The sequence below is a fragment of the Panulirus ornatus genome, chromosome 2 (assembly GCF_036320965.1).
Source record: "Panulirus ornatus isolate Po-2019 chromosome 2, ASM3632096v1, whole genome shotgun sequence".
Classification (NCBI taxonomy): Eukaryota; Metazoa; Arthropoda; class Malacostraca; order Decapoda; family Palinuridae; genus Panulirus; species Panulirus ornatus.
Window position 1 is genome coordinate 92,832,885 of NC_092225.1, and position 24,465 is coordinate 92,857,349.

Genomic DNA, 24,465 nt, shown 5'->3' on the forward strand with positions numbered 1-24,465 from the left:
ATGTTTTGGCTCTGAGTGAAACGAAGCTCAAGGGTAAAGGGGAAGAGTGGTTTGGGAATGTCTTGGGAGTAAAGTCAGGGGTTAGTGAGAGGACAAGAGCAAGGGAAGGAGTAGCAGTACTCCTGAAACAGGGGTTGTGGGAGTATGTGATAGAATGTAAGAAAGTAAATTCTCGATTAATATGGGTAAAACTGAAAGTTGATGGAGAGAGATGGGTGATTATTGGTGCATGTGCACCTGGGCATGAGAAGAAAGATTCTTGAGAGGCAAGTGTTTTGGGAGCAGCTGAATGAGTGTCTTAGTGGTTTTGATGCAAGAGACCGGGTTATAGTGATGGGTGATTTGAATGCAAAGGTGAGTAATGTGGCAGTTGAGGGAATAATTGGTATACATGGGGTGTTCAGTGTTGTAAATGGAAATGGTGAAGAGCTTGTAGATTTATGTGCTGAAAAAGGACTGGTGATTGGGAATACCTGGTTTAAAAAGCGAGATATACATAAGTATACGTATGTAAGTAGGAGAGATGGCCAGAGAGCGTTATTGGATTATGTGTTAATTGACAGGCGCGCGAAAGAGAGACTTTTGGATGTTAATGTGCTGAGAGGTGCAACTGGAGGGATGTCTGATCATTATCTTGTGGAGTCTAAGGTGAAGATTTGTATGGGTTTTCAGAAAAGAAGAGTGAATGTTGAGGTGAAGAGGGTGGTGAGAGTAAGTGAGCTTGGGAAGGAGACTTGTGTGAGGAAGTACCAGGAGAGACTGAGTACAGAATGGAAAAAGGTGAGAACAATGGAAGTAAGGGGAGTGGGGGAGGAATGGGATGTATTTAGGGAATCAGTGATGGATTGCGCAAAAGATGCTTGTGGCATGAGAAGAGTGGGAGGTGGGTTGATTAGAAAGGGTAGTGAGTGGTGGGATGAAGAAGTAAGATTATTACTGAAAGAGAAGAGAAAGGCATTTGGACGATTTTTGCAGAGAAAAAATGCAATTGAGTGGGAGATGTATAAAAGAAAGAGCAGGAGGTCAAGAGAAAGGTGCAAGAGGTGAAAAAGAGGGCAAATGAGAGTTGGGGTAAGAGAGTATCATTAAATTTTAGGGAGAATAAAAAGATGTTCTGGAAGGAGGTAAATACAGTGCGTAAGACAAGGGAGCAAATGGGAACTTCAGTGAAGGGCGCAAATGGGGAGGTGATAACAAGTAGTGATGATGTGAGAAGGAGATGGAGTGAGTATTTTGAAGGTTTGTTGAATGTGTTTGATGATAGAGTGGCAGATATAGGGTGTTTTGGTTGAGGTGGTGTGCAAAGTGAGAGGGTTAGGGAAAATGATTTGGTAAACAGAGAAGAGGTAGTAAAAGCTTTGCGGAAGATGAAAGCCGGCAAGGCAGCAGGTTTGGATGGTATTGCAGTGGAATTTATTAAAAAAGGGGGTGACTGTATTATTGACTAGTTGGTAAGGTTATTTAATGTATGTATGACTCATGGTGAGGTGCCTGAGGATTGGCGGAATGCGTGCATAGTGCCATTGTACAAAGGCAAAGGGGATAAAGAGTGAGTGCTCAAATTTCAGAGGTATAAGTTTGTTGAGTATTCCTGGTAAATTATATGGGAGGGTATTGATTGAGAGGGTGAAGGCATGTACAGAGCATCAGATTGGGGAAGAGCAGTGTGGTTTCAGAAGTGGTAGAGGATGTGTGGATCAGGTGTTTGCTTTGAAGAATGTATGTGAGAAATACTTAGAAAAGCAAATGGATTTGTATGTAGCATTTATGGATCTGGAGAAGGCATATGATAGAGTTGATAGAGATGCTCTGTGGAAGGTATTAAGAATATATGGTGTGGGAGGCAAGTTGTTAGAAGCAGTGAAAAGTTTTTATCGAGGATATAAGGCATGCGTACGTGTAGGAAGAGAGGAAAGTGATTGGTTCTCAGTGAATGTAGGTTTGCGGCAGGGGTGTGTGATGTCTCCATGGTTGTTTAATTTGTTTATGGATGGGGTTGTTAGGGAGGTGAATGCAAGAGTTTTGGAAAGAGGGGCAAGTATGAAGTCTGTTGTGGATGAGAGTGCTTGGGAAGTGAGTCAGTTGTTGTTCGCTGATGATACAGCGCTGGTGGCTGATTCATGTGAGAAACTGCAGAAGCTGGTGACTGAGTTTGGTAAAGTGTGTGAAAGAAGAAAGTTAAGAGTAAATGTGAATATGAGCAAGGTTATTAGGTACAGTAGGGTTGAGGGTCAAGTCAATTGGGAGGTAAGTTTGAATGGAGAAAAACTGGAGGAAGTAAAGTGTTTTAGATATCTGGGAGTGGATCTGGCAGTGGATGGAACCATGGAAGCGGAAGTGGATCATAGGGTGGGGGAGGGGGCGAAAATCCTGGGAGCCTTGAAGAATGTGTGGAAGTCGAGAACATTATCTCGGAAAGCAAAAATGGGTATGTTTGAAGGAATAGTGCTTCCAACAATGTTGTATGGTTGCGAGGCGTGGGCTATGGATAGAGTTGTGCGCAGGAGGGTGGATGTGCTGGAAATGAGATGTTTGAGGACAATGTGGGGTGTGAGGTGGTTTGATCGAGTAAGTAACGTAAGGGTAAGAGAGATGTGTGGAAATAAAAAGAGCGTGGTTGAGAGAGCAGAAGAGGGTGTTTTGAAATGGTTTGGGCATATGGAGAGAATGAGTGAGGAAAGATTGACCAAGAGGATATATGTGTCGGAGGTGGAGGGAACGAGGAGAAGTGGGAGACCAAATTGGAGGTGGAAAGATGGAGTGAAAAAGATCTTGTGTGATCGGGGCCTAAACATGCAGGAGGGTGAAAGGAGGGCAAGAAATAGAGTGAATTGGATCGATGTGGTATACTGGGGTTGACGTGCTGTCAGTGGATTGAATCAGGGCATGTGAAGCGTCTGGGGTAAACCATGGAAAGCTGTGTAGGTATGTATATTTGCGTGTGGACGTGTATGTATATACATGTGTATGGGGGTGGGTTGGGCCATTTCTTTCGTCTGTTTCCTTGTGCTACCTCGCAAATGCGGGAGAAAAAAAAAAAAAAAAAAAAATATTGAGGTTAGGGAATTCATGATGTTCAGAAAATTTGTCTTGACACTGAAACTCACAACTGCTTGTGTGGTTCGTGCTGAAAATATCAGGATAATGGCTTTCTTTAATAAAAACTGAATTTAGCTGGACAAGTCTTATTCCTATTACTTACTATCATTTTATCAAAATTTTCATAAAAATGATTCTTAAGACAGACTGAGAGACCAGAAAATAAGGCAAAACTAAAAAATTCACAATGATACTCAGGGAATTCTTGAACATTCTTCATGAAATTAATTCTCCATTTAAGTGTCAAAAGTCTGGATGGTCATAACTGCATTTATATGGACAAGCAACTTGATCACTGCAAATGTTGTAGATTTCATCCTTCTATGGACAGATCAGATATGGCATTAAATGTGCACTGTGTTAGTAAAGTAGAGCCTTGACCTACATGGGTAATGTCTGCAGAGTAACCCAGACTCGAATGGTCTATTTGGCTTACAAAACTTGGTGCCTGTCACATTAAACATTCAAGGCTGTCCATCCAATCCATTGGAAGTTTAGTAACTTGCAGCAAGTGAATGTCAATAAAACTTTTTGATATTTCCTATTTTATTAAGAAATTCATTACTAAAAAATATAGTAGAACACAAATTATCAAAAACAATTTGTACCATCACCATACTGAACATATGTAAAAGGATGGAATACCCATATATATAGAGATAAAAAGGTAGCATCTTTCTGAAAGTTAAGTGAGGGTCCTTAGTCACTTCTATCTACACATCTGGATACCTTATCTAAAGTCATCTGGCTAAAATGCAAGAAATCAGTTGTGGTAAAAAATGATAACAAAATGTTATTTTAATCCACATCAAAATGAATCAAAAACAAAATCAGGCATGATCATTACAAATACCTTATGCATCCATTTACTTGTGCTCTGGACATTCGACTCTTCACCTAAAAATATCCACCCACCCTTACAATTACTTTTAAGAATCTTGCCTTTGAAAAACTTCAATTTTACAATGAATATTTGGTGAAGCTTTTCATAACTATCACCTGTAATGTAAATTCATAACTATCATCTGTAATGTAAATGATACATCATATACCATGAAAGTTTAATGCTCACTGTAGTATATCAATGAATGATTCCTAAGGTATAACAGCTCCTCCATCCATAGACTGGAGGCTCTTCTACAGTTAAGATGTTTTACAAAGACTATATCAAAAGTTGATTGATGAATTTCTTTTTTTCTGAATCTTAACAGCCAAGCTTTAGGTATTGACAAAATCAGAGTGTAACTTTAATGCTGTAGATCAAGGTTCATGTTTCACTGACTGGTAGATTAATGTCCTATTCACTCACAAAATCTCACTTGATCTTCATGGAACTCCATAAAGGTGCAATGAACTACTATAATATTCATGATCAGCATATCAACTGCTTAATTAATGACTAAATCTGTTCTTTGCTTACCTACAAGTCTTATAATATTCATATGTCTGGTGGGAATGTCAACAAATTTACCAGAAAAATCTGTTCCAGAATTATACATTTTCAGAGTAATCAATCAGCTAGTGAAATTAATATACTTAATCATGAATCCATTTTTATACATTCTTGGATGCATTGAATTCAGCTGAAAAATTAGTTAGCACTCCATCATTATTTCACATTAAGTACTGTATCATACTTTCTAGATATGAGAGTGTACATGTAGCATGCAAGCTATTAATTCTTATAACATCATTTATCCACTGTTAAGTATAAGTAAGGTGAGCTATTTTTGTCCCATCAGTGTGGCTAATAAGTAATATGAGTGCTGTACCATACACATTTTACCAATAATAAACAATGGCTTCTCTAACTTTATAATAACATTACATCAATATGTATGTGCTGGAAAAATCTAAGTATATTTGTTTTTCCAATACTTCATACATTTCAATAAATGAATGCAAAGGTACACTCTAACATTTCAAATCTGCTAACCTTGGGGCCAAACTGTTTGTTAGATTTTGAAATTTTCTGGATTTTGTATATCACCTAGGCTAAGAGAACCTACCTGCAAAGCAAATAAATCACATCTTAATCTGTTGATTTTTTCCATATATAAGATTATATGTTTCAGATCACATAACAAGTAATAGTTTACAGTATAATAAAAGAATTCTTTACTGTTTCCAATACCAAAATGTAAATGCAGAGACCAAGGAAGCAACACTGCAAGATGCAGTTTCATCTTGCAGTGGAGAGGATGATGCCCCTGGATAGGCCGGAGGCAGATCTTATATTTCATTCACTGTAGGACCACGTGTGGATGTGCTTGGATCATCATCAAAACTCAGTTCAGGTTTGGAAGCAAATGAAATGGGGTTGAGTAAAAGAATTAGAGTTCCTGTACTTGAACATGTACAAGACTCTGATGTTTTCTCATGCATTTTTTAAAATGCCATTTGCTATACGTAATTAAGTTTTTCCTTGACTAACTTTTGTACCATGTAGACTATAGTAGCAATGAGTGATTGCACGTAAGTTAATGTGCTAGTGGGTTTCAATGAACTCCAGTCCCCTTACAAATGTTGGATTATGGAACATATTTGAGACGTTAGAGTTTACATAAAAAATAGCAGTAGACTGGAGTAAATCATGTAACATTTGTATTTGGCTTTGACTCATGCCCAAATAAGCATCTAAATACATACAGCATAATCAATGTGAAACAAAGTACTGAAAGAAAAGATTTTAGTCTGACCAGTGCTGACATCATGAAATAAAAGAAATTACTGAAAAAGCACTCATACACAAGAAAATAGACAAAATAATAACTAAATACAAACAACCTTTTACTTCTTTGCAAACACTGACAGTGTGATCCTGCTGAGCAAGTTTCAGGCAGAAGTTTCATAATACAAACAATATGTAAAACTCTGGGGGTACGGCAGAAAGAATATAACCAAAGTATTTCCTGCGTGTCATACAAGGCAATTATGAATGGTAGAAGCAAGGGGCTAAAAACTTTTCAACCTCTCCCTCCTCGTTTTATCACTTTACTAAGACAAGCAAAGAAAGAGCCAACCCTCAACCACACTGGTCCAATTCATACTATCCCATGCACATCTCACCCTCCTGAATGTTCAGGCCCAAGCAGCCTAAAGTCAACTCCATTCTATCCTTTCATCTATTTCTTGGTCTCCTCCTCCATCTCACTACTTCTGACATGTAACGCCTCTCTGGATTCTACTTTCCTCATCCTCTACTTATGTCCAAAACATCTGCATATATACTAGTCAGCTTCCTCAATCACAGTGATTAACACCACACTCTTCTCAGGTACAGTCATGCCTTACATAATCAAACTGTCTTATATCATGTGTTGTTCTCATGGAATTCATGTTCAACGTATCCACCATCTTCCTCTCTTTTGCACTGAATTCCCAAGACTCACACCTATACCAAACTGTCATGACGACTACAACCTTAAACATACACACCTTTGCCCTAACAGAAACTGACCTCTCCTTACACAAAGCCCTAAAAGCCACCAGGACCTTCGCCCTTCTCCCACTCTATGATTCACTTCAGCCCCAATACCAAAGCACTCTACTTTCTCTAGGTCCTCTCTATTCAAAGAAAAATCTAAACCATCCTGTGTCAACTCACTGCTGCACCTCATTGCCTTTCTCTTGTTCACAATTACTTTCAACTTTCCTTTTTCATACGTTTCTCCCTTCTTACCCACATACAGGCCTTACTTTTCCAGTAAAATGTCCTCTGTGCATTTAGTAAAGTTCCATTTACCCTACTTATAATTATCACCTTCCATATTGCATTTGTGTCAATCCTGTTATATGCTTTCTTTGCATCCATAAATGAAGGTAAAAGTCACTCTTTCTCCAAGTATTTCCCACACTTTTCAAAGCAACATCTGGTTCACACACCTACCTCTCCTGATATCAAACACATTGCTCCTTCCTAATCAGCTGCTCTATGCACAACAACCTCTCAGTCACTACTCTCCCATTCTCCTTACCAGTTATGTTTATCAAATTTATACCTCTGTACTTCTTATTTCATTTTTGTTCTTGCATTTTATACAAAGACACTATGCACACTGTACCCTGCCAGTCCTCATGCACCTCAATCTTCAGACTCTCAAATGTAGTCTCGTCCACTCCTCATTCTTTCCAACTTCTAATCTTATGCAAGGCTTTTAAACATAGTACACAATCTCATTCATTTCCTAAATTGGTAGGGACCCTACATATCTATCTATTCTGAACCTCAAAATTCAACAGTCTTAGTAAATGGTCCACACTTTCTCTAAAAAAGAATGTGAAATAATAATGTCACACTGCAGAATCTGGTAAGAGGCACTTCATTCAACAAATCTTTAGAAAACTGCAAATGCAGTTACAAACAATGATGACACACCTGAGAAAACACATAAAAAAACTCAAGAGAAGACTGGAAATCACTGTAATCTATCATTACAACTAAATACTTGAAGTATTATAAATACACTTGTCTGTTTGTCCTCAACCAATACAAGATAAGGCACCTTTTATCATTCTTCTTCATGCTTTACAGGCGAATTTAATTTTACTAATGTGACCAACTCTGAAAGAATTTACTTTTAAGGACATCATGGTTATATAAATTCTAATGAAAGAGCTAAATTTAGGAGTCTTGTTTTGTCAAAGTATCAATGTATTCCTTGAATCTGAAATAGCAATGAGATCTATCTCAAAAGGTGTTTAACATTAGTGAATCATAAAAAAAAGATTCTCTTAATGTGACTCCCCTTGCATGACATGCAATTCTGAAAATAAAAAGAAAATAGGGTAATCATTAGGTGTGAGGCAGAAGTTAAAATCAAATGGAACAGATCCAAGGGAAATGGACTCGCCTCAACTATTTACAGTCAAAGCACTATGGTGACCATGTCATTTGCTACCACCAACACTAACTACCTTACAAGAAACAGAACAAAACTGCATAGTCCAAGAACAGCTCTAACTGTTCCACATCTGAGAAAAAATCTTATTGACCAAAGACGCCATGCTCCTTGTATCATTCAAAATATGCTGCTTAGGGACTTACAAGACTATGGGGCATGATGTCAAAGAATTGGGAACTTTCATCTTTATAATCTAAGGTGTCAGTTCTACAATCCATGTAAGAAAATGATGCAACATTTCAGTCCCAATCACAGAATGAAAATGCTTGCTGTTGATGTATCCTTTAGTCACAAATGATATTATACCTTCCTTTAATCTCATCTAGATGAAAAAGGAAAACCTTTTGGAAAATGAACGTTAAACTTCTTAAAAGACCTGATGAAAAAGGAAAACTTTTTGGAAAATGAACGTTAAACTTCTTAAAAGACCATCTTATTCTGATACATGAACTGAATGAAACAGTTGAGATCTGTGACTCTATCCATAATTTTGAGTGATGTTAATAATCTTATCATCTAAAATGACAGAGGACTCCATCTAATTTGTACCATGCATTTTCCTGGATTTATGGTCCCTGTATCCAACAAGCCAAAGCCAACTGAATGATGCCTTACAGAAAAAAAATTGATTGGAAAGACTATATCTATGAGAACATTTTTCATGTTGGAGGTTCCAGTCATGAACAAAAATTGACACAAGGCTATGCCTAACTTGAAATATAAATAAGTTAATGAAAGGTACAAAGAAGAGACTAAAAAAAGTACTTACAAATTTTGGATAAAGCAAAAAACCTGTCCAATAAAAAGTACCAAGTCATAGTTACTGGGAAAGACATGAGAGGGTAGTTAAAAACCTTCAAGATGTAGGAACAGAAACAGTTATCAAAACTGCTTCATCTGACACAACAGCTTGCTGAGTACTGTGTGGTCTTGCTGGTGGTTGAGGGTACACAATCAGCCAACTCTCGGGAGCAAAACCAAAGGAATGCCTATATCATACGGAAAGTGATCCAACAATGTGGCATAGGTCAAGTGGGTCAAGTTTTAAAGTTAGCCTCGAAGAGTTGATAACTTAGCCTGCTTTCAACTCAACTCTGTCATGTAAGGTTGCAGAGCTAGCACCACTCCAGATGTGAGAGCAGTACTCCATACAAAGATGGATATATTTCTTTGTATAAACAAAGCAACTATTTAAAAGAAAAGAAATTTCAATATCTAAACATGATTCCCTGTTTCTTAGAGGTAGAATGATGGCGATGTATATGTAAAAGTAGGCAGTAGTTGGTAAGCAGCCAATGACCAGAGAGGTATATTTCCAGTACTACCCACCTGTATATTGGAAGGGTTAGTGATAGTGGGTGTCAAGTTGCACTCTTCGGACCCCCATAGCTGTCTTTCATCTCTGCCTCACTTGACACATGGACTACTGGCATTCTGTCCAGAAACATACAATCTCCACTTGTCATGCATAACCCCTAACAACACTTAACTTGCAGTTCATTCTTTACAACTCTAGATTTTCTTCTAGTGAGCGCTATGTGCTAGCCATGCCTTTTGGCAAAAGGGTATTAGCAATAGATAAAAGTAGAGGGTACGAACATTTAAGCAGCAGCATTAGGTACAAACATTAGGTAGAAGTAATAGGTATGAACTTTAAGCAGGAGCATTAACTAGAAGTAGTCAAAAGGACCATCAGGTAGGAGTATCTGCAAACACTGCACTTGATTTGCCCTCAACCAGTGGCCTGTTAAGAGTGGCACTAACGGCTAGGAAATGGCACTAGAGTTCACTAATTATGGAAGTCTACTGCAATGGCCAACCCCTTGAGGGAGTTCCAGAATGGAACAGGCATTGGCGATACAGAAAGATAGATAAAAGTGTAACTGAAGTCAAGCAAAAGTACATATTCATAAATCTGATCTCTTTCTGCATTATCAATTTTTCTATGAAAGCTCCAACAATGAGCCTGCTAACACTGTGGACAAATATTTTGAGACAATCAGCTCATTCTACAACTGAGAACTTAGGGGTCTTAGTAGGGGTTTAAGGTATCAAGACCTTATGCATTCTGAGAATACATGTAGCTGGCCTAAGAAGGACAGATGCTGGGGAGTTTTGATTGATTTCTTAAGGAGGCTGAACTTTCAGTTAGCCTCCTGAAGAGAACTAATTATCATGAATCTTTCCAGCTTTATTAATCCCAGAAAAATAAATTATCCAAGCCAGTTTTCATATATCTTAAAGAAAATTCTCTTGTTTGTTAATAAAAACTGTTTCTCTTATCTTGGGTAAAGTAAGGAACAGACAAACATTGTGTCTCATTTGCACACATCCACTGTCTAGCTATCATGGAAAAATTAATTTAAAAACATCGCCCACAAAAAATGCAAATAGAAAATCATTATCTGATGACAAATCAGAATGGTTTCAATATTCACAATATATCCACCTTATATGATGAACCATGCACAGCATGTTTCATTGAAGGCCATTTTCACAGAAATTTCTTCATTTCCTAGCTCTGTACAATTTCATTCATAACTGCCTTCTGCCAAATTTTCACTTTTAAGTTAAACACACGTATTTCCAATAATTTTTCTACATCATTTTTCTATAGCCTCAGGTACTAGCATTTGTTCAATGCACATATTTACCTTTCTAATAACACAACTTTTAAACCCTTTCCAAAACATTTCAAATAAAAGCTGAAAAATGGTAAGCAAACACATAAATTCAACATATTTATATGAAACAAAAGTATATCCTCTGGCTAAAAAATCTATAGTAAGAGAGCTTGATATACATATCAATCAGTACCATAGGCCTTCTAAGTCAATAACAAAGATCTTACAAATAGGACATATAATAACTTAAACTATTGGCATATCTGGCTATCATGACATGGGAAGACCTGCAAGTAGCTCTTTTACACAATGCATGGAATAAAGAAAATTACATCACAAACAAAATAAATTATGGTGTCATGATCATCGACAGAATATTTACTTAAGTACATGCAGTGCACGTAAATGCTGAAAATACTCACACAAAAACCTTTACTTCACAAAAAGCAAATATTTGGCATACCATATTGCATGACAATCATAAAAGATAAATCAATGCACTAGATTTTTTTGTAGTCACACTTCATAAACTAACCACAACAATAGCAAAACCTTAACTTTTTAAAATAAAGAATATATCATATATAAATCAATAATATATACACTCAAATAACAATATCTTTAAAACATTTACTACAGAACACTAACATTTCTAGGAAATATATCAAAAAAATGTCTGAAAACCAACTTTTTTTTTCATTTAATTGCTGAATAAACATACAATCTCCCCCTTTCCAATTAACTGCTGAACAAACATAAAATCTCTCCCTGTCACACATGACAATAGACAGCAATCAACTTACACAACTCATTCTTTGTAACTAAATTTTTTCTACAGTGAGCACCATGAGCTAGCCTTGCCTTAGGGCAAAATGGTAGGAAGAATAAATTGTTGTTGGTGGGAACATAAGACAAGAGCATTAAGTAGAAGTAGTAGGTAGGAATATTAGGTGGAAACATTAGGTAAAAGTAATAGGCTGGAACATTAGGTAGGAGCCTCGGAAAACACTCTACTAGAGTTGCCCTCTGCCAGTGGCTGTTATAAGTGAGGCACTAAAGACTAAAAGGCAGCACTAGAGTTCACCGGTTATGGATACTTTTGCCATGGCCATCCCCTTGTGTGAATTCCTAAAGGGAACAAGTGTCAGGGATATAGATAGATAGATAGATACACAAATATCTGCTTACCATGTGAGTATCTTGTTACACGTTAGACTCACAAAGAAAACCAGTTTTACAACCTACATACAGTCTGTAGTCTTAAGTAGTCCCTACATTAACCTAGTTAAGTAAAAAACTTTTCCAAATGCATACTGTAGTGTAGGTCTCATTTACATGAGTAATTACTGAGGCTCAAAAGGCACCAAACTATTAAGTTTTAAGTGCTTAGGTAAAATAAAAGTTTAATATCAATTAAAGTTATCAAATCTCACTCTAATATAAACTTATCTGTCAAGTATGATTCAGGATTGATTAGCTAAACAGAAATGATATACTCACACTGAAAGAACCCTATATAAGTATCTAACTTTCAACAATGTTAGTGGTTTGAGAAGTAGAAAAGAAAATTTTTTTATGGTGAACAATACCAAAGTACCTGATTGAGGGTTCAATACAATAATTAAACATAACAGTTTCTTTAACACTTATCAAAACTGAAAGAATTTCAAAGTTCTTCTGTTCCAATACTTTAACAAAAACAAATTCAGATATTCACAAAAACTGCAAAAAAATTCGAAATTTCTTTACATTTTTCTCTGTAACATAATTCATATATGTTACAACCATCATAGCAGAGAAAGAATGTTTAGGTTGGACAGGAACATACAACAATATATTTCAACAAAGCTTTACACTTATCATTCTTTTATCTCATTCATTGTTAGTCTTCAAGCTAAAAAGTTACAAGATACAAAGAATTTTTTCTACCTTTATACTAAGTATGCACTGGATAAGCAAATGTTGCATTAATCATTTGTCTTTCTTATTTTTTGTCTTTTATTTTGAAGATTCTGCACTAATATTATATCCAATCCCTAGGGTTCTTTAATACCTCGGTGATCTTATACTCACGTGAATCAGGTTCAGGTTGGTGCATGTATTCCCATCTCTGGAAAAGATGTTTTCCAAATGAATGGCTTCATTATCAATATCATACTACTGATACATATAGATTATAGCATATGAAAGAAATTACAGTGCAACAATAGCACTGTAATGTGCATTAAGTAAAATATTTATAATACAGTACTTACTGCATGTAGAGGAAGAGACATCAATATACTTTCAATGCGAGCATTTGGTGTTGCAAATCCAAACTTAGTTCCACGGTCATATACCAGATTAAATTCAACATAGCGCCCTCGTCTCAACAACTGCCATCGACGTTCTGCATCTGTTACTGGATCATTCTTATGTTTCTTCACTGTTTGTTGAGAGACATAGAATAAGTCCTTTTAAAGGCTGTCACAATTACAAAATAATAAGAGTTCTTTCAAAGCCAACTCTATTTTGAAAAAATCATGAATACAAATGGAGTAAGCTATTCAAAAAAACTTCTGCACTATTCCTGGAAAACTATTTCTAAATCTTTTTCATACATGATTGCCTTTCATGTTTTAGTTAGCATCGGAAAAAATGAAAAATGGCCTTAATCCCACACTTTCAATCTCAGGCTGTCAGGCACACTGAGCTGAAACCTGAGACTACAATCTCTGGCCTCACCCCAAACACTATTGCATGGCTTACTATGATTGCTTTACATGCAGTCACAGCAAGTCATCCCTCACACACCACAATGCTCCAACTCATTCTATCTAATGCATGCCTATCAGAAACCCAACTGAATGTTCAGGTCTGGATAATCTAAAGCCTCCCTCACTCCATCCTTCTATCTCCTCATTGGTCTCCCCTATCCCTGGATTCCACTTCTGACATATATATCTTTTTGTGCCAACATCCTCTCCATATGTCTGAACTATTTCAGCATACCCTCGTAGGCCTCTTGATCAGATTATGCTCCCTACCATACCTCTAATAACATCATGATTAACCCATCTCATAAAGTCCAGCCATTACCTTCCATTTATATTCAAGGTCCAAGACTCACTTCCACACTACACAGTCAGGACTACTACACCTTCAACTATACCCATCTCAACCCTTAGAGACAATGAACTTTTCTTCCACATGTTCCTTAATGCATCCAGGAACTTAACCCCATTCTTCCACCCTGTGACTCACTTGATCCCCATAGTTTTACTGTCATGTCCATTCTCTAGTCCCTATAGCATTTCACCCTATTTTCTTCAAGTTCTCCCCATTTGAACTCACTCTCAAAACATCCTGTTTCCTCCTCCTGCTTCACCCCATTACCTCACTTTTGCTCACAAACACTTTCAAATTTCTCCTCTGTGCACTTTCCTACACTTTTCTCCAATCACCAGAACCACGTCATACGCTAATAGCAACTGAATCACCTATGCCCTCCTGACCCTCAGTATACTGTAGACCTGTACATTAAAGAAAATCCTCACATTACCCTTCACTACCATCCCATCCATAAAAGAATTAACAACCTTGATGACATCATACATCCATCTTTATCAGGATACACTTACCCTCATCCTTTCCTACTCACCCATACAACTTACTTTCCTGGTAAAAAACTCCTCACTGCATTAGTATCTTTCAATTCACTCAACAAATCCGTAGCACCTTCCCTAAGCAGTTTCTTTGTGCATAACACCACTTTACAATCATCTCTCTACTGCATACCCTACAGATACACTAAAGAGATTTTTATATAGCTAATTGCCTGTCCCATCTTAATGAGGTAGCATCAGGAACAATGAAAAATGGTCTCATTTGCACACATCCAATATCTAGCTGTCATGTACAATGGACTGAAACCAGAAAGTGTACAGACTTATACATATATAATTTGAACACTGATTTTTGTCCCATTGCCTCTATACATTAGGAATATTAGGTAAGAGTCTCTGAAACCACAGTGCGAGAGTTGCCTTCTGCCAGTGGCCACTTAAAGGTAAGGCACTAATTGCAAAGAAGGATTGGAGTTCACCAGTCATGGAGACTTTTGCCGTGACCACCCCCTTGAGGGAGTTCCCAAAGGGAACGGACATCAGATATATAGTCAGATAGATAGTCTCTATACAGAAGCACTACGTATGTATTCCCTCAGTTCTCAGGCATCTCAACGTGGGACATATATGCCAAATAACCTGACTAACCAATCACTGATAAAATCATCCCCTTTTTTGAGAAAACACCTGAAATCTCATCCACTCTAAAGCTTTCTAACAATTCATCATGCAAAAAGCTTTCAGTACCTTGTCTTTTCACCATTAGTCATGAGTCACTCTAATGCCACCTCATTCCAACCACACATCTGCATCTGTCGTCAAATACATTTAGAAGTCCTTTAAAGTACTCTTTCTATCTCTTCTTATCATACTTTTTCTTTGTCTTGTTCTTTTCCAATAATATTGGCAAAGATATTTGAAGAACTTTTTCTCTCTGATTTGGTGTCTCTTAATCATGAGAAATTCCCAGGGATCACTGAAGTTATATTTCAGTCTGCACCCTAATAACTGGTGAGATGGCAATAGCCTTCACTCACTATTTGTAAATGGCATGTTATGACCAACGCTCATAAGTCAGGGCTTGATTAGATAACCAGCAAATGCCACCAGGAAAATTTCATTGACCTCACCCCCAGCAACTGCCTGGAGCTCACCTTTTGCAGACTGCAGGTGCCAACTCAAGGCAAACTGAAGATCAGGAGAAAAGATTTTTTGAAAATGCAGGGGAAGACAGGTTAGGGTAGAAAAACTAAAACTTTCTTCTTTATGTTACCCTGTCTCATTATGGGGGAGGGCTAGAGTACAGACTCTTAGATAACTAACCCCAAGGCAAATAAAACCTTAATGATTAATCAGAACAACTCTGAAAACTAATTCTCAAGAAAGACAAATCCCAGAGCCTCAAAGGGTAGATCCAACATGTCTAACTAAGATTCTGCATGACAAAAGTGGAAAAAGTGCCAAAAGTCCCTTAAGTAGCAAATGAAGATATTCAAAATCCATGCAACGTAAGTGGAGCACTTCATAAATTTCATGTCATTAAAGAGCAAAAACCTGCAAATTTTTTGTCTTAATTCAACAGTATACTGATACTAGGCAAGTATGAAAAATAACTGAACAAGTGTTAAACTTTCTCATCTATGTTCTGGACACCACATACCTCTACATCACAAAAATCAATTCAACACATCAAAGGATCACCTAGCTAAGCTGGCCACATTAGGGAAATGACTATTTGATCAATAGTAATCAAATACCTTTCGTGGTCAGCAGACCAAGCTACTACACAAATGCTACGAGGTTCGAATCTTTGTTGTTGGAAGGCATTATGTGGTCTATGAAAGCGTACATTCACATGCACTACAATTGCATAAATATACCTCCACATTGTGACATTATGTTTGATAAAACTGCTGACTAATGGATAATGTGAGTCTGATGAGATCTGACCGGCCTAAACCCTTTTGCTCACCAACATGAGACAAAGGGTATTTGATTACTAGTGATCGCAGTCATTTCCCTTTTATGGGCAGCACAGCCGAGTGGTCTGTGGACCAAGCTACCATGCAAATCATAAGTGGTTTGAATCCTTGTTGTTAGAGGATATTATGAGTTCTATTAAAGAGTATGTTCACAAACACTGTATTTGTTTATAAAGAAAACAAGTACTTTTTATACTCATATCTGATTGCTGTTTCCCTTATTGGCAAAGTAATGCAGGGAGCACACGAAGAAAGGTCACATCCATTTGCGTCCAATCTCTAGCTCTCATGTGTAAAGCACTGAAACCACAGTTCCCTATATGCAACCAGGACCCACAGAACTTTCCAGTTCATCCCAGATGCTTCATATGCCTCAGTTCAGTCCATTGACAACACATCAACCCCAGTACACCACAACGTTTGAGCTCACTTTATCCCGTGCACATCTTTCACCCTCCTGCATGTTCAGGCCCTGATCGCTCAAAATCTTTTTCACTCCATCCTTCCAACTCCAATTTGTTCTCCCCGTTCTCTTAGCTCCCCTGACTTCTGACACATATATCCTCTTTGTCAACCTTTTCTTAATCATTCTCTCTAGATGTCCAAACCATTTCGACACAATCTTTTTCAGCTTTTTAAACCACACTGTTTTTATCACCACATTTGCCTTACTTGATCAAATCACCTCATACCACATATTGTTCTCAAACGTTTTTATCTCCAACACATCCACCTCCTCTGCAAAATCTTATGTACAGCACCCATGCGGTATTGTTGGAACTACTATTCCTTCAAACATACCCATTTTGGCCCTCTTAGATAACATTCTCTCTTTCCACTCATTCTTCAGCTGACTGTGACTTTCGAGGTTGTAAGGATATGGAGGTGAGGAAAGATTCAAAGACTTTGAAAATGATAGTCAAAGCAATAGGAAGATAGTTCAAGGAGCCATCATGGTCACCCTTCTTAGGGAAGGGATGTCAATGCATGCTTCCAAGGAGAAGGAAAAGTTTTGGTTTTTACAGAGAAATGCAACAGAGGAGCAAGCACAGGTGCAAGTTGAGAAGCACATTCTTTCAGTACACAGGAATGGATGCCATCAAGACTATAAGCCTTGCTTACGTCCAGAGAAAGAAGCACTTTCCAGACAAACTGAAAGATTACAGGAAGGGGAATAGGATTAGTAATAGGAGCATCAGGGGAAGAAGGAATATTTGAGTCATCCAAGGTGGAGTTTGAGGAGAAAAAGGAACCAAAGACAGTTGCTCTCTCTACGAGAGAGAGAACTATAGTGCAGTCAGAATGGAAAAGTGAAGGAAAGGTAAAGTGAGAGAAGTTATTACAGATGCCCTTAGCTAAAGACCAGAAAGACTTATTGGTGGATGACGAGGAGAGGTTATTGCACTTTCTTTGAATAAAGGAATACTTTGCCTCATAGATAACATGCATGCAGTGATCACAGGCAGTGATAATGTTTGTCCAAGAGATGCTCTTTCTAGGTGCACGAGATATACATTTTCACATATCAGAAGATTCACATGCAAATTATACCCTATTTTACTGGTTTAGGTAACTTACCTAAAGGGAGGTATGAGGGAACCACAGATTCAGCACAATCTCTTACAAAGCCAAAAAGATTTTCTACATTTTCAGCTTCCAAATCATCGAAGAAAATACCACCAACTCCACGTCTCTCTCCTGTTGAATAACATTGAAACATGCTATCAAATTTTATAAATTATGGCGTTAAACATACTTTAGATCTTCCCTAAATCATTCTAAGACAATTCTCAAACTATGATAACCTTGTCATAGGGCAGGGGTAGGCATATTCATGTAAAGGAGGAAGCCTTAGAGAAAATCTTCCAGATAAGAATGAACCCAGAACCATAATCAGCAACTGCAATGGTGAACCTGAGCCACAAGAAAATCCCTCTCCAGAAGGAGAAATCCCTAGAGCCATGCAGGGTAGAACTACATGTTAGCTAAGGAACAGTCTGGTGAGGATGGAAGATGAATGTCAGTGGCTGAGACAATGAGTTGATTAAGTCATCTCTGACTGGCTGAGGGTGGTGCCCAAAATGAGCATGCGACCAGTCTAATTGGGAGGACTGCGACTGAGGAGATAGCCAGTTGGTGGTTCTTCCTCCACCTCTCTCTTTGCAAAAATAGAATCAAAAGCCTTCTGCCTCATTTCTCCTAACATCACCTCTCTTCAACCATCCCTTTCTGTAATGGTGTTGTTCTCTCTCTGTTTTAAAGGTATTATTTTGGCCACTGTTTTCTTGAGCTGTCTATACGCGACTGTGTTCCCAGGGATTGGACCAATGGCATGCATATTGCTGCTGCCTCCCACTGTTTCTGTGCGGAGCCTGCAACTCAAGGATTGACCAATATGACAGCTGTTTCTTCTCTTGAATAGCTAATCTGAGGAATTCTCTTCCTCCTTCATCTTTCCCTCTTCTAACTTTTCTCCCTTTTAGAGTCCAGTCTAAAAACGATTGCTGAGCCCAGATTACTATCTTAATTCTTTTTCTCTTTTTTTTTTTTTTTTTTTTTTTTTTTATACTTTGTCGCTGTCTCCCGCGTTTGCGAGGTAGCGCAAGGAAACAGACGAAAGAAATGGCCCAACCCCCCCCATACACATGTACATACACACGTCCACACACGCAAATATACATACCTACACAGCTTTCCATGGTTTACCCCAGACGCTTCACATGCCTTGATTCAATCCACTGACAGCACGTCAACCCCTGTATACCACATCGCTCCAATTCACTCTATTCCTTGCCCTCCTTTCACCCTCCTGCATGTTCAGGCCCCGATCACACAAAATCCTTTTCACTCCATCTTTCCACCTCCAATTTGGTCTCCCTCTTCTCCTCGTTCCCTCCACCTCCGACACATATATCCTCTTGGTCAATCTTTCCTCACTCATTCTCTCCATGTGCCCAAACCATTTCAAAACACCCTCTTCTGCTCTCTCAACCACGCTCTTTTTATTTCCACACATCTCTCTTACCCTTACGTTACTTACTCGATCAAACCACCTCACACCACACATTGTCCTCAAACATCTCATTTCCAGCACATCCATCCTCCTACGCACAACTCTATCCATAGCCCACGCCTCGCAACCATACAACATTGTTGGAACTACTATTCCTTCAAACATACCCATTTTTGCTTTCCGGGATAATGTTCTCGACTTCCACACATTTTTCAAGGCTCCCAAAATTTTCGCCCCCTCCCCCACCCTATGATCCACTTCCGCTTCCATGGTTCCATCCGCTGACAGATCCACTCCCAGATATCTAAAACACTTCACTTCCTCCAGCCTCTCACCATTCAAACTCACCTCCCAATTGACTTGACCCTCAACCCTACTGTACCTAATAACCTTGCTCTTATTGACATTTACTCTTAACTTTCTTCTTCCACACACTTTACCAAACTCCGTCACCAGCTTCTGCAGTTTCTCACATGAATCCGCCACCAGCGCTGTATCATCAGCGAACAACAACTGACTCACTTCCCAAGCACTCTCATCCCCAACAGACTTCATACTTGCCCCTCTTTCCAAAACTCTTGCATTTACCTCCCTAACAACCCCATCCATAAACAAATTAAACAACCATGGAGACATCACACACCCCTGCCGCAAACCTACATTCACTGAGAACCAATCACTTTCCTCTCTTCCTACACGTACACATGCCTTACATCCTCGATAAAAACTTTTCACTGCTTCTAACAACTTTCCTCCCACACCATATATTCTTAATACCTTCCACAGAGCATCTCTATCAACTCTATCATATGCTTTCTCCAGATCCATAAATGCTACATACAAATCCATTTGCTTTTCTAAGTATTTCTCACATACATTCTTCAAAGCAAACACCTGATCCACACATCCTCAACCACTTCTGAAACCACACTGCTCTTCCCCAATCTGATGCTCTGTACATGCCTTCACCCTCTCAATCAATACCCTCCCATATAATTTACCAGGAATACTCAACAAACTTATACCTCTGTAATTTGAGCACTCACTCTTATCCCCTTTGCCTTTGTACAATGGCACTATGCAAGCATTCCGCCAATCCTCAGGCACCTCACCATGAGTCATACATACATTAAATAACCTTACCAACCAGTCAACAATACAGTCACCCCCTTTTTTAATAAATTCCACTGCAATACCATCCAAACCTGCTGCCTTGCCGGCTTTCATCTTCCGCAAAGCTTTTACTACCTCTTCTCTGTTTACCAAATCATTTTCCCTAACCCTCTCACTTTGCACACCACCTCGACCCAAACACCCTATATCTGCCACTCTGTCATCAGACACATTCAACAAACCTTCAAAATACTCATTCCATCTCCTTCTCACATCACCACTACTTGTTATCACCTCCCCAGAACAAAAATATTGAAAGGGTATAATGAGGGAAATACATAACATTCACCCATGAACTCGGAACTTGGTAAACATGTACCTTGGTTCAGCATGCCCAAACACCTTTTATATTTTCTATCATTTAGGTACATTAATTGATTTTATCAGGTTAAAGGTTAATTACTGAGAACATTTAAAGCTGCTGCTCCTTATTACACTTGACAAGAATTACTGCACAGTTACCTTTTCTCTTACTTTATAATTTTCAACTGAGATGGGCTTTGATAGGGATATGTTCCGTCTGAACAAAAAACAATCAGAACATTGAAGTTGTCAAGTAACACATTTCTTGACACATGTCCATGTGTCGTGAACATCTGGTATGCCTGGTGAACAATTTGTGTTCTTGTATGTTTACCTCTATCTATGTATAACCTGGTGTTGAGAATTCAAAAGTTGATAATGATGTTCATTTTTATTCTCTAGCCCACTTTTTTGTAGCACTTCACCCAATGTTGCTGAGGTCTGGCACAGAAGTTCCTTACTATAATTCACACATTTTCAATATCCTCTAACTGATTATGAGCCTCAGAACAAAAATATTGAAAGGGTATAATGAGGGAAATACATAACATTCACCCATGAACTCGGAACTTGGTAAACATGTACCTTGGTTCAGCATGCCCAAACACCTTTTATATTTTCTATCATTTAGGTACATTAATTGATTTTATCAGGTTAAAGGTTAATTACTGAGAACATTTAAAGCTGCTGCTCCTTATTACACTTGACAAGAATTACTGCACAGTTACCTTTCCACAAGTCACATGCAGTATGAAGGATAAGTATGTGATCTAAGCCGTTTTTACTATTCTATGGGCATAAAAAAAATCACCTACAATACATTTTGTTTGGCCCACTACTTTGCTACAACTCAGTTCATAAAATGCAGCAAAAAGTTTTTTTTTTTTTGCAAATAATCCATTCTATTTCATGCAATGTTGAAAAAACTTAGCACAAAGATACCTTTCAACAAGCCCCATACAACATTTTCATAAGATATGAGATTTAGGCAATTCTTAATATTCTACAGAGGCCAAATGCATAATTTCATTTTTTAGCCCATTTTTCTGTAGATTTCAGCAAAAGTTGCCGAGACTTGACACAGGTATCTCATATCATGGTTACCACACACTCAGTAAAAGCTATATAGTCTAACAGATCTTGTCTTATGGTAGAAAAAACAATGTATAAGGAATGAGATGTATTGCATTTGCTTATGAATGTTGACCTTCTAACAAATGGCCATCCTCTTTGTGTTTTACAATAAAGAAGATTAGGTGCTCTAGCTCACATAAATCTATATGCACTAACTTTTGATAATCTTTTAATGCTTACACACCAACAAGAGCATTCGAAAAGTGTCCATAACAGTAGAACTATACTTGTGCAATGCACTTCCCCTGGTGTTAAACAGAGAGAAAAGGATAAGTCCGATATGCCCACAACTGATAAACTTTCATATAATCTTATACTCCTTAAATTTTGAAAATTAAGAAATGGAGCACCACATAAAATATATCATGTTGCTCATGGGTGTAAATTCTCTGATCTATCCATACAAGTCTTGTAACAGATCTTTAGTCAAAGCTGTCCCTGTAGCACATGTGTATAACTTGCCTTCAGTCAAACATATACAGGTTGTGCATCCCTAATCAAAAAATCAGAAATGCTCTAAAATCCAAAACTTTCTGAGTGGTGACACGATGTTACAAGTGGAAAATTCCACACCTAACCTCACTTGCCCACACTGGGCTCTGATGCTCTGTTGGCGTTGGTGTTACAAACCATCATCACCGCCAAACCTATGTGCACTACCCACTATGTTTTTTGCTTATTCTTTGCTCTGTGGTACAAATATATTGTTGAAATTGTAAAATAGGCCTGCAGATAATGAGGCTCCAGTTGTTCATTCACTGACTGACAGTGAAATAGCTGAAATGGTTCTGAATCAAGGTGATCATGATAAGAGACACTGAAGATGACTTTGTTAACTCTGCAGATAAAATGCCTAAAGATGACATGGTAAAAATGTGAGATGGACTTATTGAGGGACTAGAGCTGTGTGCATTCATAACAGAAGAGATTGTGTCAATTAAATCAAAGAGATTTCTAACAAAAACCATTGTTAATGAGGCAGATAATGAGGCAGATTCAAACAAGCTGAGGTTGTGACACCTAAGCTATCTGATGTTTCAGTGTAACACAAATTTTGTGTCATGTGCAAAATCATTAAGAATATTGTAGAGATTACCATCAGGCTATGTGGAAAACAGGATGGTATGGAAACAAATGGGTTAGAGCTGAGGCATGCCTCAATGTTTAGACCATTTAACAGTTCCTCAGGAGATACTTATTCTAGCATTCAGCAAGGCCATATTCCCCAGCAAGTGATGGTCACCTGGTTGGATGCCCTGGTGTGTCTTTCTCTGATTGGATTGCTTGTCCTGCTACCTCCACTAGTTCACAGCAATCTCCACTGCCTGGTGTGACCAGATGAAATCAGACCTTGTTATAACGTTGTCATTGGTAGCGATGTAAGAAGCTTCTAATTTCTTTATTTGTTTGTTTAGGCCTTCATGCAGTATTCTCGCCTCATCCCACTACATGGATTTACAGACGAGTTTCGCTTTGTTTACACTATGCAAGTCTCAGCACAATGTAAACAAAGCAAAACTCATTACTGCAAATCTGTGTGGTGGGATGAGGCAAGAATACTGCATGAGGGCCTAAGTAAACAAATAAGAAAAACATTAGAAGCAGCTTATATCACTACCAAAGACAATGTCAACACAAGGTCTGGGTTCATCTACTGGTCACGTCAGGCAGCGGACATTGCTGTGAATGAGTGGAGACAGCGGGACAAACGATCCAGTCAGGCAACGATGCACCAAAGCGTCTGACCGGGTGACCATCACGTGCTGGGGAATAAGGCCCTGCTGAATGCTGGAATCAGTATCTCCAGAGGAAGACCGTTGAACAGTTGAAATGTTGAGGTACGTCTCAGAACTAGCCCCCTTGTTTCCCTACCATCCTATTTTCCATTACTCATTATGTATACGCAATCATTCCAAAATCGAAAACACTTCTGGTCCCAGGCATTTCAGATAAGGGATACTCAACCTGTAAAATATTAAACCATCTTACTTTAGGTATGATATGTATACATAAATGTCGACAGGAGTGCCTATGTACAATAATCCATAATCAATCTATGATTATTCCTATATCAATGCCTTCTAACTAATCAAAATATAAGATTTATTGAGGGAAAGATATTCAGCAGTTAAAATCAAACTGAGTAAAATCATATCAATAACTAAACATTAAATGTGAAGACTCTAATATGTCTAAGATTCAGGAAAAAAGAGATCAGGTAAACAAAACATCAGATAGGAGTCCACTCATGAAATTACTTGAGTGATAGAGATAACAATGGTAAGAGGTTTGAAAAGAGACAAAGTATCCTAGAAACAAAGTTACTTTCCATGGAGTATGAAACAATTTTTGTTCAGTCATACAGACACATCACATGAAACTACTTACCTCTGTATTTAACATAAAAGTAGTCATCACACCATTTCTTATAACTGGGATAATACTGTGGGTCATGGCGATCACAAGCTGATTTCAGTACTCTGTGGAAGTGCTTGACATCATCTTCAACCAGATAATAAGGAGTCAAGTCAGTACCACCTCCAAACCAACACTGTTGTAAAAAAAAAAAATCCTCTTTATTGTTTAGCTTCCATACAGAAAAGTTTGCTTTGGAATATGAAATGGTAT

The 24,465-nt window shown here is 38.1% G+C and overlaps 1 protein-coding gene across 1 annotated transcript in view; it reads right to left on the reverse strand.

The window, feature by feature from the left end:
* Positions 1 to 3,627: 3,627 nt before the first annotated feature.
* Positions 3,628 to 24,465, reverse strand: part of Coprox (oxygen-dependent coproporphyrinogen-III oxidase) — a 37,168-nt gene continuing 16,330 nt past the window's right edge. The window contains exons 6-9 of the mRNA XM_071679792.1: positions 24,226 to 24,388; positions 17,793 to 17,912; positions 12,883 to 13,052; positions 3,628 to 12,737 (exon numbers count right to left, since the gene is read on the reverse strand). Coding sequence (XP_071535893.1) covers positions 12,651 to 12,737; positions 12,883 to 13,052; positions 17,793 to 17,912; positions 24,226 to 24,388 — 540 coding nt within the window. The 3' untranslated portion in view covers positions 3,628 to 12,650. The remainder of the gene's footprint in view (positions 12,738 to 12,882; positions 13,053 to 17,792; positions 17,913 to 24,225; positions 24,389 to 24,465) is intronic.